This window comes from Pongo pygmaeus, chromosome 12 (genome assembly GCF_028885625.2).
Source record: "Pongo pygmaeus isolate AG05252 chromosome 12, NHGRI_mPonPyg2-v2.0_pri, whole genome shotgun sequence".
Taxonomy (NCBI): Eukaryota; Metazoa; Chordata; class Mammalia; order Primates; family Hominidae; genus Pongo; species Pongo pygmaeus.
The window spans coordinates 40,859,126-40,875,674 of NC_072385.2; the positions used below are offsets into that span (position 1 = coordinate 40,859,126).

General features: G+C 44.8%; 2 protein-coding genes across 3 annotated transcripts in view; both read left to right on the forward strand.

Annotated features, from left to right (window-relative positions):
- The window catches only part of SH3RF3 (SH3 domain containing ring finger 3), a 369,865-nt gene that overhangs the window by 107,651 nt on the left and 245,665 nt on the right, over positions 1 to 16,549 (forward strand). The window lies entirely within an intron of this gene.
- On the forward strand, positions 13,088 to 13,441 carry LOC129030478 (small nuclear ribonucleoprotein G-like). Its single transcript, XM_054475808.2, has one exon. It carries the CDS (start codon positions 13,088 to 13,090, stop codon positions 13,313 to 13,315), a length of 228 nt encoding a protein of 75 aa, XP_054331783.1. The 3' UTR covers positions 13,316 to 13,441.

A 16,549-nucleotide genomic window follows, 5' to 3' on the forward strand; every position in this document is an offset into this window, starting at 1 on the left:
AATGAAATAAAATGGTTTTTACGAAGACTAATTCAATAGAAAAGTGTTGGCTCTAAAAATGAAGCAGGATACCAAATGGCATGTACATTAATATCATTGCATTTTTAAAAACCTTATAAGTCTATGCACAGAGACAAGGCTGGAAGACAACTACCAGAGCATGACAGCTAGATTGTGGGTGCTTTAAAAAAATTTTCTCTTTTTCTATAATTTATACATTTCTTGTTTGTTATGTATATTTTTGTGTGTGTGTGTGTGTGTGTGTGAGAGAGAGAGAGAGAGAGAGAGAGAGAGAGAGACAGAGCCTCACCCTGTTGCCCAGGCTGGAGTGCAGTGGCGCGATCTCTGCTGGAAACTAGAAACTTTGGAGGGGACATTTTTTCAGGAATTCTTTTTAGCATTATGGATGCCACTGTTTCAGAGTTTCTTAAACCCAGAGTGTGATGAATGGAGGAGGAGAGTGCTCACAGGATGGCCTCACTCCACAGAGGACCGGATGCCCTTGTTGCTGAAGCCTTCCTTCCCCCAGGCAGCTGCTACATGCTTGCGTCCTCCGTGACTCTTGCGATACAGAGGCAAGGCCCCTGATGAAACCCGGCGAGGGGTGGTCTGCCCTGGAGGACAGCAGCCAGTGTGGGGGGCAGTCCCTTCTCTCTGTCCCAAGGGAGGATACAGCTCTGCTGTGGTCACTGGCTCTATGCGAGGGGGTGGATGCATCAGAGAGACAACAGATGAGAGGGCCCTTCAGTTGACTTTTCTGCCTCCAGTTCTTTCTATTCATGAGAGGAAAAGCTACTGGTAGATAGAACAACGCTAAATGTAATAAAAATAAGCAAGTTCCCTGGGTTTATGCAGTGCCAAGTGTCAAGATGGTTGTATACAGGAGAAGACGTCCAAGACACATCTCTCCCAAGTGTCCCAGAGCTCAGAACTGTGAGCACTTTGAGGTTCCCCCAGACCTCTTTCTTCCCTGGGTATGAGCCCTGCACAGTGCCCAGAAAAGAGCTGGGGTCCATAAATATGGATGGCAAACAGCTTACGTGGGTTTCTCACGTGGACTTGTTTTCTTGGGGGTCTCTGTAAGGAAGCTTTTATCCCTTCCTGGGGGGCTATAGGAGTATTTTTGTTAAGATTCAATGGGTCATTTCCAAAGTAGTCACTTCTTTCTCCTCACACAAAAATGAACTGAATAAGAATAAGGATACAGTTTTCTAGTGAAAATTGGGGCCTTCCCTGCTCCCAGCCTCCAATCAAGTAAAAGCTTTTTAGAACAAATGGACTACAATATTCTGAAGTGATTTTGAATTTGGCCCTATATTTGACTCTGCGGTCTGATGAGGGACACGGAGTTAGTGGGCAGACACCATTGTTTGCACACATGGGATTGGGTACAGAGCCAGGCATGATCATCCAGGAAAACAGGAAGGAAATAGAGGCTGATGAAGGCACTGATGTTTAAGAGCTTTCTTGGTGGAGTAATAGATTTTAGGGAGGGGGTTTCTCTGCCAAGTGCTCCAGCTTAAATGGAGCCAACTGTGGAGAGGAGCTGGCGGCACTGCTCTGGGAGTCCCTTGTCTTTGGGAGGGGTGTTTCATGGCCACCTGCCTTTCATCCCCACAGCTCACAGCAACTTACAGAATTTCCAACAGTCTCCTTGGAGACTTAGAGAAATGTGTGCTGAAGGTGAGGAGTCACTCAATCACTTGCAGCCAGGCGGAGGTGACTGATGTGCGAAATGTGCTCTAGTTGCAGTGGGGCTTGCAGCTGAGTATCCTCTGTGGAGAGCTTGCTGGCTCATGATAGATGAGTCACTTGTCTGTAGCGGTGGCCAGGGCTCTGGCCCAGATCCATCTCTGTTTTCTTATGTGAGTGAAGGCTGTTGTATTGCATAGTGGATGAACCACACCTGGGGATTCTAGACTTGGCCCTGCCCTCTTTTCTTGTGGAACCATGGGTCACCCATTTATCACTTCTGGGCCTCAGTTTTCTCACATGCAAAATCAGGATTGAAGCCAGGCACGGTGGCTCACGCTTATAATTTCAGCACTTTGGGAGGCCCAGGAGGGTAGATCACTTGAGGTCGGGAGTCCAAAATGGTTGAAACCTCATCTCTACTAAAAATACAAAAAAATTAGTCAGGTGTGGTGGCTCATGCCTGTAATCCCAGGTACTTGGGAGGCTGAAGCAGGAAAATTGCTTAAACCTGGGAGGCGGAGCTTGCAGTGAGCCAAGATCGCACCTCTGCACTCCAGCCTGGGCGACAGAGTGAGACTCCGTCTCAAAACAAACCAACAAATAACAAAAACTAAAACCAGAGTCAGGGTTGGGCTTGACGGTCCCTATCAGTAGCAGAGTGCCCTGGTGTGGCACTTTGACTTGTGGATAAATAGGTTTTTCATTGCTGCAGTTTCAAACCTTCAGCTTCTCTAATATCCCCTGCCACTGATGGATTATTTCACATGAACCAGAGAGGCCATTGGGTGAGAATGCCTTCATCTTCCCTCCCTCCCACCTCTGAGTGCCCTTCTGTTTCCTTCTGAGCTTCTTCCTATTTCCTCCTGTCGTCCTTCTCCTCTCTAGACCCTGAGGGGTTTCTCTTCTCTTCTAAGGCTACTTCTTCCTACTGGACTCCTGACACCCCCACCCCCACCCCTGCCCTCGGGAACTTGATTCCATCTCTCTCTCTCTCTCTCTCTCTGTCTTGCTCTCCGCTTCTTTTCTCATGTTCCATCTTCTTTCTCCCTCACCTCCTTATAATCCACATCCAAACAAGTCCACGTCTCCCCAAAAACTCCATGCCTCCCTTTCGGCCAAAAAGAACTCTATAGAACATCAGAAGAATAATTACTAAAAATTTATGTTTAAAATAAGTGGCCTTAGTAGTAAGCTCTGAGAATGAGAAGGTTCATTGTCTAATAAGTTAATACAAATTAGTTGATAGTCAATGGTGACAAGAAGAGAGCGAGACAAGTTTGTACTTACATACCTCAAAACAAAAACTCACTGAAAAAGCGGTTTGTTTGTCTCTTGACCTAACAATTCCAGCCTAAGAATATAACAACAACAACAACAACAACAACAACAACAGAAAAGACAAATTCATTTGTAGTAATGGCCATTATAAAAGATGGAAGGATATTGGAGCATTTGAAGTGGAAAAAAAAGGATACAAAATTCATCTTGTTGTGGGACCCTCTCCCCTTTTCTAGGGCCATATGGGTATAGATGCATTGGGGGAAAAATGGCTGGGAGGAATACTTTAGGAATGTCCTTTTTTTTTCTTTTTATCTTTTGAAATTTCCTACATAAGCTCGTATTACATTTTGTTGGCAGAAAATCAGATTTATAACCATCCTTCTTCCCTCCCACGTAAGCTTCTTCCCTCCCACTTGGCCTCAGGCATTGACCTTTGGCTTGGTTCGGTCAGCTCTGCTGGGAGGGCCCCTGGGACCCTCTGTCTCCTGGCCTTGCCATGGTGAGGGTTTGGCAGTTCTCTCCCCCAGTCCCTGCAGTCCCTCTTCTCTGGCTTCTGTATCTGCCAGTTTTCTGTTCCCACCCTGCGTGTTTCCCTAGTCTCTTGAATAATTTTTTTTTTTTTTTTTTGAGACAGAGTCTTGCTCTGTCCCCCAGGCTAGAGTGCAGTGGTGCGATCTCGGCTCACTGCAAGCTCCGCCTTCCGGGTTCACACCATTCTCCTGCCTCAGCCTCCCGAGTAGCTGGGACTACAGGTGCCCGCCACCTCTGCTTGGACCTGAGACACGATGTTCCCCAGAGTGCTGCTTTCATGGTGGTTTTCCTGGCCTGACACCTGTGAGTGATCAGACTGGGAGAGAGGATTCCCTTTCCCAGTCCTTCTTCCTGCAAGTGGCTGGCTCTGGTGTAGACAGGGGTGTCATAGGTAGCCTGCCACACAGGGTGGCTCCTCCGTTTGCCTTCTGTTTTCCCTGGTCATGGAGGGCGCCTGAGGAATCACTTCCCCTCTCGTCTGTGTTGGTGTCCTAACTTAGGTGGCCCCTTTTCCTGCTGTTCTCAACTTTGGTAGCACCTTGGTACCATCTGGGGAGCTTTGTAGTCCTGAGGCATGGGTTCCCCCTAGCAGTTTTAATGTCACCAATTGGGTGGAAGCCAGGCCTGGGAGTCTAGAAGCTCCTAGCTGAGTCTGCCGGCTGCCACACTGAGGACCTTGTCTCCTGTCTGTGTCGTGCCTCGTTGTAGATGGTCACACACATAGAGCAGCCTGTGCCTAGAGTCCTGGGCCTTGGGGCTCAGAATGGGGCCAGGCCTTCCTGCTGAGCCACCCCAGTGACACAGGCACTGATTGGCTGCTGGAGAAGCGGGAGTGAATGGCAACAAGGCCAAGTGGGAAGCCTGTGCCTGCACTGACCGCCGTGCCCCAGGCCGGTCTAGCCCAAAGAGACCTCCTGCTTTGACTTTTCCTTACTGGGCTGTGCCTACCTTGTGAAAACTCCAGTAAAATTAATCCAATGGCTGCTTGGCCAGACAGTCAGGACACATTTCCTGAGCCCTCGTCTGGGCTCAGAGGTTTGGAGTCCACAGCTGGGCCTTGATCTTCTTTCCCCAGTGGTGTCCTCAGGCTGGGGTGTGGCAAGCTTGGAGAGGATGGGGACCCTCACTCTGTGGCCCAAATAGAGCAATAGGGCCTTTTTCTTCTGCTTCAGATGATCTGTTCTCACAAAGGGAACAAGCATCCAAAAACCTCACAGAACAGCATTAGGAAATCAGGAATTGCAGCCAAAGGGATTCTTGTCCTCTGTGTGAGGCTGAGTCGGACTTCCATGACTCATGGTTCTGTTATTCTGAGTGTTTGAGACTATTAAGGAAATTGAATTTAGAGTGTTGTAATTTGTGAGAACAATGAAATAGGCTGTTCATATTCCTGTAGCATCAGCAGCAGATGAGATGGGAGGTGTTGTCTTTCAGACAGACAATTGGGAGCAGGCTATTGCCTTGTGCAGGTGTCTTGTAAGGGCTGAGGAAAGCTTCTTGAGGTCTGAGCAGTAGCTGAGAGGCCTGCAGATCCCCTGCCTCAGGAGAGGGACCCATCAGCAACTGCCAGTCCTGGGCCAGAGCCGGCATCAGCCGTACGCCGCACGGATCCTGAGACGCCTGTGTGCTTTTGCAGCCCTGAGACTCCATGTGCTTAGTCTCCTTCTCTTCACCCCTTACCAGATATTCCCGGGGCATGTGCTGGGGTGCCTGTCCTTTCTTCTTGCATCAAGTGTGTGGTGGCAAATGAGGAAGGGGTTTTCGTATTCTCCCAGTGTGCATTCCAGCCAGGAAGGCCAATGAACAGGAAATGCTCATGAAAAAAGTCAGATGGGGCAGGTGACATACAGGTAATTAACACCGTGGGAACATATAATGGCGAATGACAGAGAATGACTTTTATGTTTGGTGGCTGGGGAACATTTTTAGAGATGGTGTGTAAGCTGAGAGCTGAAGATGTGAGTGGTGAGAAGGGGCCAGGGAGGCAAAGGTCGGGGACGATCACCTGGTGCAGGGAGACTAAGGAGAGATTGAGCGTGGTGTTTTCAAAGAACCCCGGGGTGGCCCGAGTGGTTTTGCAATCCAGGAAAGGAGTTTGGGACATGTTCTCTGTGCATTGGGAAGCCATTGAAAGGCTGTAATCAGGACAATACGTGATCTGGTTTGCTTTAGAAAGATCTTGAGTGAGTAAATAGATGAGTGAGTGGTGAGTGAGAGAGGCTTAGACACCAGAAGAGCTCGTGCCACCCACATGCATCACAACAGCCACGGGCACTTGGTGGTTCTGTTTGCCCTGCCCAGCTCATGTGCCCATAGGTGAAGTTTTTGCCATCAGCAGTGATCATTAAACAGTGAGATGGGTAATTGTAGCGAGGGTATTTTCTCTGTTGGTCCTAGATTGCCTAGAATCCTGATAGAAAGAATAGTTTTCCTTGAACTTACAATTCAGCAAATCCTCTGTAGCTATTTTTTTTTGGTACTGTTTGAAGGGTGTACTATTTATGGACTGCAAAACAATAGATTCTAATCCAAGCTGGAGATAAAACATGACGGGGGCATAAAACATTTAAGAAGCACACATGAGGCACAACAAAGCATTATGCAACAGCTTCTTCAGGAAAATGTGCACATTTTGCATCTAGGAGCAGCTGAGAAAAGTGACACAGAGCAGAATTGTCCTAATACATAAACCTCAGGTGGTATTACGAAAGTAAATACTATATTCAGTCTTTAGGCAAAACCATCAGTACTGATTTTCGCCCATGAATGCAGTTCTGTCTTCCTGATGTGTTGGAACTACCCCCAAACAAATGCCAAATGTGAGATTGAAAATTAAATTTATAGGGCCCTAAGCTGTTTGGAACCGTTTTTAAGATGAGAGCTGTTCCACCTAATAGTTGCTATAGGAATAAACTGGCAGGATGAGGAAAACCCAAGAATGCCAGTTAGCAGGAGAAGATATCGGAGTTTCTGTTAGGCTAACACAGGGAGGAAATATGGAGATGGTATTATCTGCAGCACTGAGAATCACAGCCTCCAGAGACAGGAGTCAAAGTCACTGAGAACCTCAATGCCCAGGCCCTTGAGGCAGCCTGTGGCCCAGGGCAGGTGCCCCTCCTGCTGCTGGTCTTGGAGGGGTGGCCTGAGAACAGGGGAGATTTTACACACCTTTCCCACTGCAGCCTGTGCCATCGTCATATTCTGCAGGGTGTGGACACAAGTTAGCAGCAAGACAAAGTTGGCTGGCCCTGAGCTTGCCCTTGGGTTTCAGACTTGATCAGGTGCCAGTATCTCTATGGAGAACTGTGAGTACAGTTCTTGCTGTCTTTGTTGTTGGATGGCATCCTCTTTAAGTGTTTAGTCCTGTTGTCTGGGCAGCCTTGTGCTGAGGGACCCATTGCTGAACAGAGTGTGCCCAGTTCTCAGCAGATGGAATGAGAGCCCCTGCACCATCTCACGGGAAGCTCCCTTGCCGGAGCCCACTTGGGTTCTTGCCATGTGGCCTCCGTGCTCCTGGTGAATGTGTAGCTCCTGTCTCTCTAGGGTCATCTTACCGGCTGCTCTGAGGTTTTCAGAACACAGAGACAGGAGTGGAGCTGTCCGCTGCCATGGTCAAGGTGAGGCCCATGCCTGTGGTCATTCCTTCTGTCCCCAACTTGGAGACGGTGTCAACCTCTGCTGTAACCGGACCTCCCTCTTGGTGCTTTCATGTAATTTTTGTTTCTTTGTGGTTTGCCTCCGGATATTCAGACCGTCAGAGTCTGGCAAAATAGTTTGCACATTAGTTCTTCCTATGTGGGTTGATTATTTTCCTTTCTAAGGGTCAACTAGAAATAAAAAGTAAATTAAGTTTTTATTTTTATTGGACAAACTGCACCTCTAGCCTGACATGTTATTATAGGAACTTGGGCTATGAGGAGACAAATTTAAATCTCTATATAAAATAACTTTACGAGTTTTCATATTTGCTTCTTATCCCTTGAACTGAGACCATATTTGTTAAGATTTCTCTCTGAAGTTGGCCACAATAAATATCTTAACAAATTCAGGAAATTCATTCTAAGTCATCATTTTTGCTATAATTCCTGGACCTTCAGATTTTCTGGTTAAAGTTGCCTCAGGGGACCCTCAGATCTTTTATGGAGTTTGTAAATCCATCATGAGAGATTGAATCTAGAGTACTTAACACTTGAAATCTAGAGTACTTAACACAATCCCGGGCATCATTTACTAGTCTCAGGAAATCCTTTGAGGGAACAAAAAAAAAATCACCGCTATAATGAAAGTCTCTAAGCTGGCTTATTCACAAAAAACCAGTGTGGTGAAGCAAAAAAAAAAGAGCATGGATTTTTGAAATCAAGACACCTGGATTCATACTTCAGTTTTACACCTAGGACTGTGATAACATTGGGCAAGTTACTTAGCTTCTTTGACTTCTGTTTCTTCATTTGTGAAGTGGGAGGATGCCTGCTTTGCAGGGTGGTTGTGAGGTTGACGGAGGCTGTCTTAGGCTTTTCAGGCTGCTGTAAGAAAATAACCATAAACGCAGTGGTTTAAAAGCAGCAGCAATTGATTTCCCACAGTTCTAGATGCTGGTCGTCCAAGATCAAGGCACTGGCAGATTCGATGTCTGGTGAAGACTGGCCTCCTGGTTCACAGATGGTGCCTTCTCACTGTGTCCTCCCATGGTAGAGGGGACAAGGCAACTGTCCGAGGCCTCTTTAGTAAGGCACTAAACCCATTCATGAGAACTCCACCCTCACGACCCAGTCACCTCCCCAAAGGCCTCAGCTCCTAATAGCATTACCTTGGAGGTTAGGATTTAATATATGACTTTTAGGATGACACATACATTCAGTCCATTGCATACTCCAAGGAATATCATGCCTAACAGGATGGCTGGAAAGTGTAGATGTTTCACCACTGTAGTACCCTCCAGCCTTCCTTTCCACACACAGCCAGTGTATCTCCCTGCACTTGTCTCATTTGACCTGTGGAGTTAATGTGCCTGGTGGAATTGCCCTGGCTCGTCCTAAGGCTGGATGTCTCTGCTCAGATGGACTGGGAGGCAGTGGAGATGCCGGGGTAGAGATGATACCTGAGCCTGGAGAGCCTCACTTGCTCTGAGTTGAACTGCAGTCATATGTCCTGGCTCATCCATGTGCTTATGTTCTGACAGCGATGCTGGGGGTGTCTTCCTTCCATTTGGTGACACAGGCTTGATGCTAGGACCCCTCTGACTTAGGGCTCCAGGCCAATGCTGCAGCTCAGCCTTGAGGAAGAGTTCCCAGAGCATGAGGAGGACTCATGTTGGAGGATGCTGGTTAGTTTCTTTCTGGTCAAACCCTCACTTTTTGAGATGATGTGACATCTTTCCTGTAGTCACAACTACATTCAACTCTAAAACTATTTTAATTTTTCATTTTCCCATGTTTGGGGAATTGTAATCCCATGGGTGTATGGATATTATCCAGAGACATGAAACATGGAGTTTGGGTTTGCAGAGGACAAGGAAGCTATGAGATAAGGGAGAACAGAATGAAGTCACATGCCACACAGATGCCCACAGATTATGTGCTGCAGTGAGTCCTTCATGTGCTGCAGTCAGTGACACACCAAGGATGGCTTTCAAGGGCTTTCCTGAGCCCTTTCTCCAAATCTCCGAAGCCCCCTCCCTGAACTTCGTTAGTCTCCAGATCAGTTTATTTCCTAAGTAACCTAGCACACTTGTGCAAGACCAACTGAGCTTCCCAGACGAGCCCTGCACATCATGGCTCCTGACCGTTCCTCTGAGGACACTTCCTGGAAGTTTTTGTGCAAAACCATTCTTCTTCCCACCTTAGACAGGCATGGGTGGTCACGTGTCAGTCCAGCCCGCTATGCTCTTCCTGTGCAGAAACTCTTGCCTGGTTACACTTGGCAGCTGCTCTTTATAAACAAAGGTGTGAGTGTCCTTAACACCTCACAGTTGACGGACTGGCTGTGTTAGCTCTTCCTTTTGTTAGTTTCTGATTGCCAGTGAAGGAGAACATCTTCTGTATGTTTTTCCCTGTATCAGTTAGGATTTGCTGTATAACAGACAACCCAAAACTTAAAGGCTTAAAAATAGTACCCGTTTATTTAGCTCACAGTTCTGTGTGTTGGCTGGGATTACTGGGGCAGCAAGGATGGCCTGGGTTCCTCTCCACATGGTCTCTTATTCCCCAAAGGCTAGCCTGGGCATCTTCATTTGGTAGACTGAGAGTCCCAGTAAGCAACAAGAAAAGGCAGCCTCCAATGTGCAAGCGCTTTTTAAACCTCCATCTGCATCGTAATTGTTGTTGTCTCATTAGCCAGAGGAAGTCACAGGGCTGCCAAATCTAGAGGCAACCTTGGATGGAATATTCCAAGGGCCTGGATCCAGGGAACATGAATCAATTGGAGGCTGTTACTGTACAATCCACCTTAAAGTCCACTGCCTGTTTTCTTTTGATTGTTGATCTTTTATTTTAGGAGTTTTTTAAATATATTCTGGATATTAATTCTTTCATTGCTATGTAAGTTGATTTCAGATGAATAGGAGTTCTTACTTTTAATAAACAAGGTCACTTCTCTCAATCCTTTTCTGATGTGCTCATTTTGGCTATTGTTTTAAAAATCTTCCCCACCCTTGAAGCCGTACAGATATTCTTCTTATTGTTTCCTGAAAGTTTTATGGTTTTGCCTCTTGTGGTTATGTGTTACCGCTCTCATTTTTTTCCTTTTGGTAGGATAATTGAGAAGTGTTTTTATTAGGTAAGCTCCATTTTCTCACCGCATCAAAGTCATTTATGCAGGCCTGCTCTGCAAGTGGCATTTTCCACATGGAATTAAATGGATGTTACTACCCTGTAGTTAATTCCAGTCTAAGACAATTGCAATGCAGACAGAAACCTTGAGACATTAATCGACCAAACATGTATATTAAATAGGTTTGAATATTCAAGTGCAAGCAAATAATTAGTACACTTGGTGAGTGAACAGAAAAATGAAGTATTGCATTTCTTTCCTTTCCTTCTTTCCTTCTTCCTTTCCTTCTTTTCCTTCTTCCTTTCCTCCTTTCCTTCCTTCTTTCCTTCCTTTCTTTCTGTCTTTGTTTCTCTCTCTCTTCTCTCTTTCTCTCTTTCTTTCTTTCTTTTCTTGTCTTGCTCTGTCACCCAGGCTGGGATGCAGCCTCCAACTCCTGAGCCTAAGTGATCCTCCCACCTCAGCCTCCTGAGTAGCTGGGACTATAGGTGCATGCCACCATGCCCAGATAATTTTTAATTTTTTTGTAGAGACCACAGCTCACTATGTTGCCTAGGCTGGTTTTAAACTCCTGGCTTCAAGCAATTTCCCTATCTTGGCCTCTCAAAGGATTGATTACAGGTGTGGGCCGCCGTGGCACGCCTGGCCAAGAACTACATTCGTTAACTTCAGCTAAGCAAAACCTCCACTCCTACCCAGTTCTTTCTTCAGGTTTCTGTTGAAAAGTTATTTGGTAAAAGAAGAGGGCCTGAGCAGTGATTTTTAAGATGGAGGGAAGGAAACCTAACACATAATCTTCACAAAAATCCCCAAGCAAGTTGGTATTATTGCCATGACTCCATGAGAAAACCAAAGCTCAGAGGAGGCTGCTAGAGACTTGTCCGAGGGGATGGGTGGTCGGTGTTCCAGCCAGATCAGACTGAGCTGTGGTATCTGCCTGTTCCTTGGGTATCTGGAGAATCGTTGAGCAAGGAACCCTTCCCTCCTGCAGCAGATCTCTTTTTCTTTTCTTTTCCTTTTTTTTTTTTTTTTTTTTTTTTTTTGAGACAGAGTCTTGCTGTGTCACCCAGGCTGGAGTACAGTGGTGCGATCTCAGCTCACTGCAAGCTCCGCCTTCCGGGTTCATGCCATTCTCCTGCCTCAGCGTCCTGAGTAGCTGGGACTACAGGCGCCTGCCACCGCACCCGGCTAATTTTTTGTATTATTTATTTATTTATTTTATTTTATTTTATTTTTTTTAGTGGAGACAGGGTTTCACTGTGTTAGCCAGGATGGTCTCGATCTCCTGACCTCATGATCCACCTTCCTTGGCCTCCCAAAGTGCTGGGATTACAGGCATGAGCCACCGCGCCCGGCCTGCACCAGATCTCTTTCTACAAAGTTTTAAGTCAGTGAAATATAAATGAAAACTTGTTATTTTTACCATGATTGACATCAGTGTTTTTGAGGGCAAAACAGTAGGTGTTCCTTTTTTTTTTTTTTGTCTAATTAGAATTCTTGTTTTTATCTGTCCTTAAGGTTTTCTCTGTCCTTAAGGTTTTTCTCCACTCCTAGGAATGTTTCTTAAGGTTTTGATATAATTCGGGAATTTGTGTTTAGGGAAAGGCACGTGAACCAAGTTACGAGAATTTTTAGAACTTTGGAAGCCCTGGGGAAGACATCTCACCCATTGCCGGTCGGACAGAGCCAACGTGGGGGCTTCTAAACATGCACGAGCTAACAGTCTCCATCAGCTCTGAATTCACTTTTGAGCTTAGCAATGTAAGCTTGTATTATATACGACTTCGTTTCTTCATGAAACGATCATCATAATAAATTTTGATATACTCGGAAAACTTACCAGGTTTAAATATTTATTATTATTATTAAAATAAATGGAATAATCATGGACTGGATTTTGAAGGATCTAGAATTTGACCGTTTTTCTTTTTCAAAACATGATAAATACAGAAAAACCTTTAAAAAAATAATAACAGTAATAATAATAATAATAATAATAATAATAATAATAGTGGTATGTTTCCTGGGCTAAATTTAGAAAACTTTTGAGTCTGAGGCAAATATGGAAAACATATTTATATCAAAGGAGGACCTAGAAGCAAACTACTATAACTTGCCAAATTCAACTTCTATGTTTGTTATAATTTAGTAATTAGCTATTTTAGGAAAAAAAAGTGCTTCAATAGGGAATTAGGATTTTCAGAATTTTGAAGCCCTGGGAAATAATTACATCCAGTGCTGTTTAGGTAGAACAAAAAATCAAATCACTTACCTGGAGTAAATCCAAAAAAGTGAAACCATTTTAAAAATTATCTTTTTAAATTTCTAAACTAACATTGTTTAGGCATATACATTGCATTCTGTATAGCTTTTTTTTCAAATTATTAATGTTTTTATTTATTTATTTTTTTTTGAGATTGAGTCTCACTCTATCGCCCAGGCTGGAGTGCAGTGGCATGATCTCAGCTCATGGCAACCTCTGCCTCCTAGGTTCAAGTGATTCCCCTGCCTCAGCCTCCCACAGTAGATGGGATTACAGGCGTCTGCCACCATGCCTGGCTAATTTTTTTATTTTTAGTAGAGATGGGGTTTCACCATCTTGGCCAGGCTGGCCTCGAACTCCTTATCTTGGGTTATCCACCCGCCTGAGCCTCCCAAAGTGCTGGGATTAATTACAGGCGTGAGCCACCACGCCTGGCCCAAATTATCTTTAATAAAGAATTAGAGAGACGCAAGACACCGTGACTGCTGGAGGAGCATGAGGGAGGCCGTGCATTCGGTTCCAAGGCATCTGTGAGCGCATGAAGTAGACACCATGAGCAAAGCTGACCCTCCTGAGTTGAAAAAATTTATGGACAAGAAGTTGTCATTGAAATTAAATGGTGGCAGACATGTCCAAGGAATATTGTGGTCATTTGATCCCTTTATGAATCTTGTGATAGATGAATGTGTGGAGATGGTGACTGGTGGGCAACAGAACAATATTGGAATGGTGGTAATAGGAAATAGTATCATCATGTTAGAAGCCTTGGAACGAGTATAAATAATGGCTGTTCAGCAGAGAAACCCATGTCCTCTCTTCATAGGGTCTATTTTACTATGATGTAAAAATTAGGTCATGTACATTTTCATATTAGACTTTTTGTTAAATAAACTTTTGTAATAGTCAAAAAAAGAATTAGATATACTAAAAAATACCAAGTATTTAATATTTTTAATAACAATTTTCTAATCCCTTTAAAGTACGTAATGAGTTTTAAGAGGATGGGTTCCAGGGTTCTAGACTTTGAGTTCTCAACCTTATGTTCTTAAATCAGCAAAAGTACCCCCCAAATAAAATAAGATAAAACTTTTCCTGAACACAATGGCTCACGCCTATAATCCCACCACTTTGGGAGGCCAAGGCAGGAGGATCACTTGAGCCAAGGAGTTAGAGATCAGCCTGGGCAACATAGTGAGATGCCATCTCTACAAAAAATACAAAAATTAGCTGGGTGGGGTGTCACAGGCCTGTAGTCTCAGCTACTCAGGAGGCTGAGGTTGGAGGATGGATTGCTTAAGCCTGGGAGGCAGAGGTTGCAGGGAACCAAGATTGCACCACTGCACTCCAGCCCAGGTGACACAGTGAGACCCTGTCTCAGAGGAGAAAAAAAAAAGAAAAAAACTTTCAACATTATAATTTAAAAAGATGTTTTAGGCTTAATTTAGAAAGTTTACATTGTTCAACAGAAGCCGAGTTTATTTTCAGAGGAGTATTTGGGTGCAAACTCTCAAAATTTTCTGAACTTAATGTTTACTTCTGAAACTGCTTCCTCAGGCTTGTTTTATAAGCTTTGTCTTCTTACAGGCCTTCAGATTTAGCTTTATCATGGGTTGATCAGCTGTCCTGGTGTTCCTGGGACTGAGGAGTTTCTTGGGATGTGGGACTCTCAGTGCTAAAACTAGGGATATTTCAGGCAAACTAGAATGACAGAACGAGTTAAGATGGGTTATGTCCCGATAAACCCATCAATAGTTGGAAGTATCATAAGTTGAAAATGCATGTAATACACCAAACCTACAGAACCTCATAGCTCAGCCTAGCCTACTTTAAATGTACTCAGAACAATATACATTAGGCTGGCTAAGGTAATCAGCCTACAGTTGGGCTGAATCGTCTAACACAAAGCCTGTTGTATAATAAAGTATTAAATATCTGTGTCATTTACCTAATGCTGTCTTGAAAGTGAAAAACACTGGTTGTATAGGTATGTGAAGTACGGTTTGGGTATTGTATTGTACCATCATAAAGTAGAAAAATCCTAAGTCAGCCCATCGTAAGTAGGGGACTGACTGTAGTCAATCACCCTGTTCTTCTTGAACCTCAAAAAGCAAAATCCATCAGTTTGAATTTAGACCCACATGTGTAGCTTTTACTTTTTTTTTAAGAGCTGGAGTCTTGCTCTGTTGCCCAGGCTGGAGTGCAGTGGTGCCATCTCAGCTCACTGCAACCTCCACCTCCCGGGTTCAAGTGATTCTCCTGCCTCGGCCTTCTGAGTAGCTGGGATTACAGCCACACGCCACCACGCCTGGCTAGTTTTTGTATTTTTAGTAGAGATGGGGTTTCACAAGGCTGGTCTCGAACTCCTGACCTGAAGTGATCCGCCTGCCCCAGCCTCCCAAAGTGCTGGGATTGCAGGCATGAGCCACTGCACCCGGCCTAGCCTTTAAATTTGATTAAGGTGCTTTGATTAGTTTATTTCCTTTGGAGGCAGAAGTGTTTACAAAGAAAGAGGCCCCAGGATAGGCTGTGTCCATGTGGTTTCAGGACATGGGCACTGCTTTCCGGGTGGGCTGGTGAGGGCATTTTTTGCTGCCCAGCTCTCACGTTTCCCAGGCTTGCTATTTGTTTTCTAATCCAGGCAACAGAAACACCACTGGTGTCCATGATTTTCATGCTGGATCTAAGATGTTGAGGCAGCAAATTCTTATTCTGACTAATTTAAGAGTCTTTCGGTTTAGCCTGTGCTTGGGGCTGTGCTTAGAATTTTGATAAAAATGGTTGTATCTGGGTCATTTGGAAAGGAATTTGGCTGTCTGGAAAACAGAACATATAATAGAACAGGTGGTTATTAAAGCACCAGGCTAAGTGGAGACCATGATTTCTGTTTGATTTAGATGCAAAGATTGCTATATAGGTTGACACACAAGGATTTGTAATTTGTAATTTAAGAAAATAATTGTTCAGGGAGCAGAAACCAGAAAGTAATATATGAGTATTTTGTCTTGAACTGCATTTTCTTCTTTCTAAAAGCATGGAATTCTTTAATTCCCCTTCCACAGCTCTTAAGGCTGTCAAATGTAGTGGGAATGGGGCCTGGGCCCTGAGATGTGTAGGTTATACATCATACAACTCAGGGGCCAGGCACCATTCACATCACATTTATCCTAGATTTGTCTTGAAGGGGTGCTTTTTCTGACCCACATGAGAATTTCCCTGGGCTAGTGGCAGCCAGCATGACTGCCTCGCTAACCCCTCTAGCAAGGACTCTTAGAGGAAAACATGAAGGAAATCACATTTTTCTTCTGCTAACATTTTATAGACTTCTTCACTCCACTCCAGACCTTTGGATGTCTGACCTGAGGACAATCAATATGTTTTTCTAGAGTTTTTAGCATGCAGCATCATAGTGGCTTAGAGTGCAGACCAAGGAGTCAGTGCCATAATTTTCTACCTATATAATCCTGGGCAAGTTGGCCTCTCTGTGCCTCAGTTTCCCCATCTGTAAAATGGGGGCAGCACATTCCTCATTGGGCTGTTGGGGAGGTTAAATGGATTAGTGCTGTGAAGTACTTAGAATGGGGCCTGACACATTGTATGTAAATGTCACCAGCCTTGTTCAGCTTTGCCTCTGACACTGAGCTGATGTACTCTTGGGTCTGGCAACACAGCATCGTAGATGCTGATTAAAACTTGAGGCACATATGAAGAAACCATGACTGTTCCTGGCCCATGAGAAGAAGGCTGGGCAAACAATTTATTTGTCTTCTGCTGAGTTTCACTTTCTGCTGTCTCAACTGCACCCCCTAACATTGGTGTGTGGTTGTCTCTTTCTGTGCCAGCCGCTCCCATGAGAGTAGCCCCTCATTGCCGGGACTTCAGTGGCTCAGGACAGTGCCCCATGAGCTCTCCAGTTAAGCCAACAGATGGATACTTCTAGGCTGGAGGCACTGCCTCGCCAGGGCAGTATCTGCTCTCTGTGGATGTCCGAATTCTTGTGAGTGGGCTCAGCGAGGC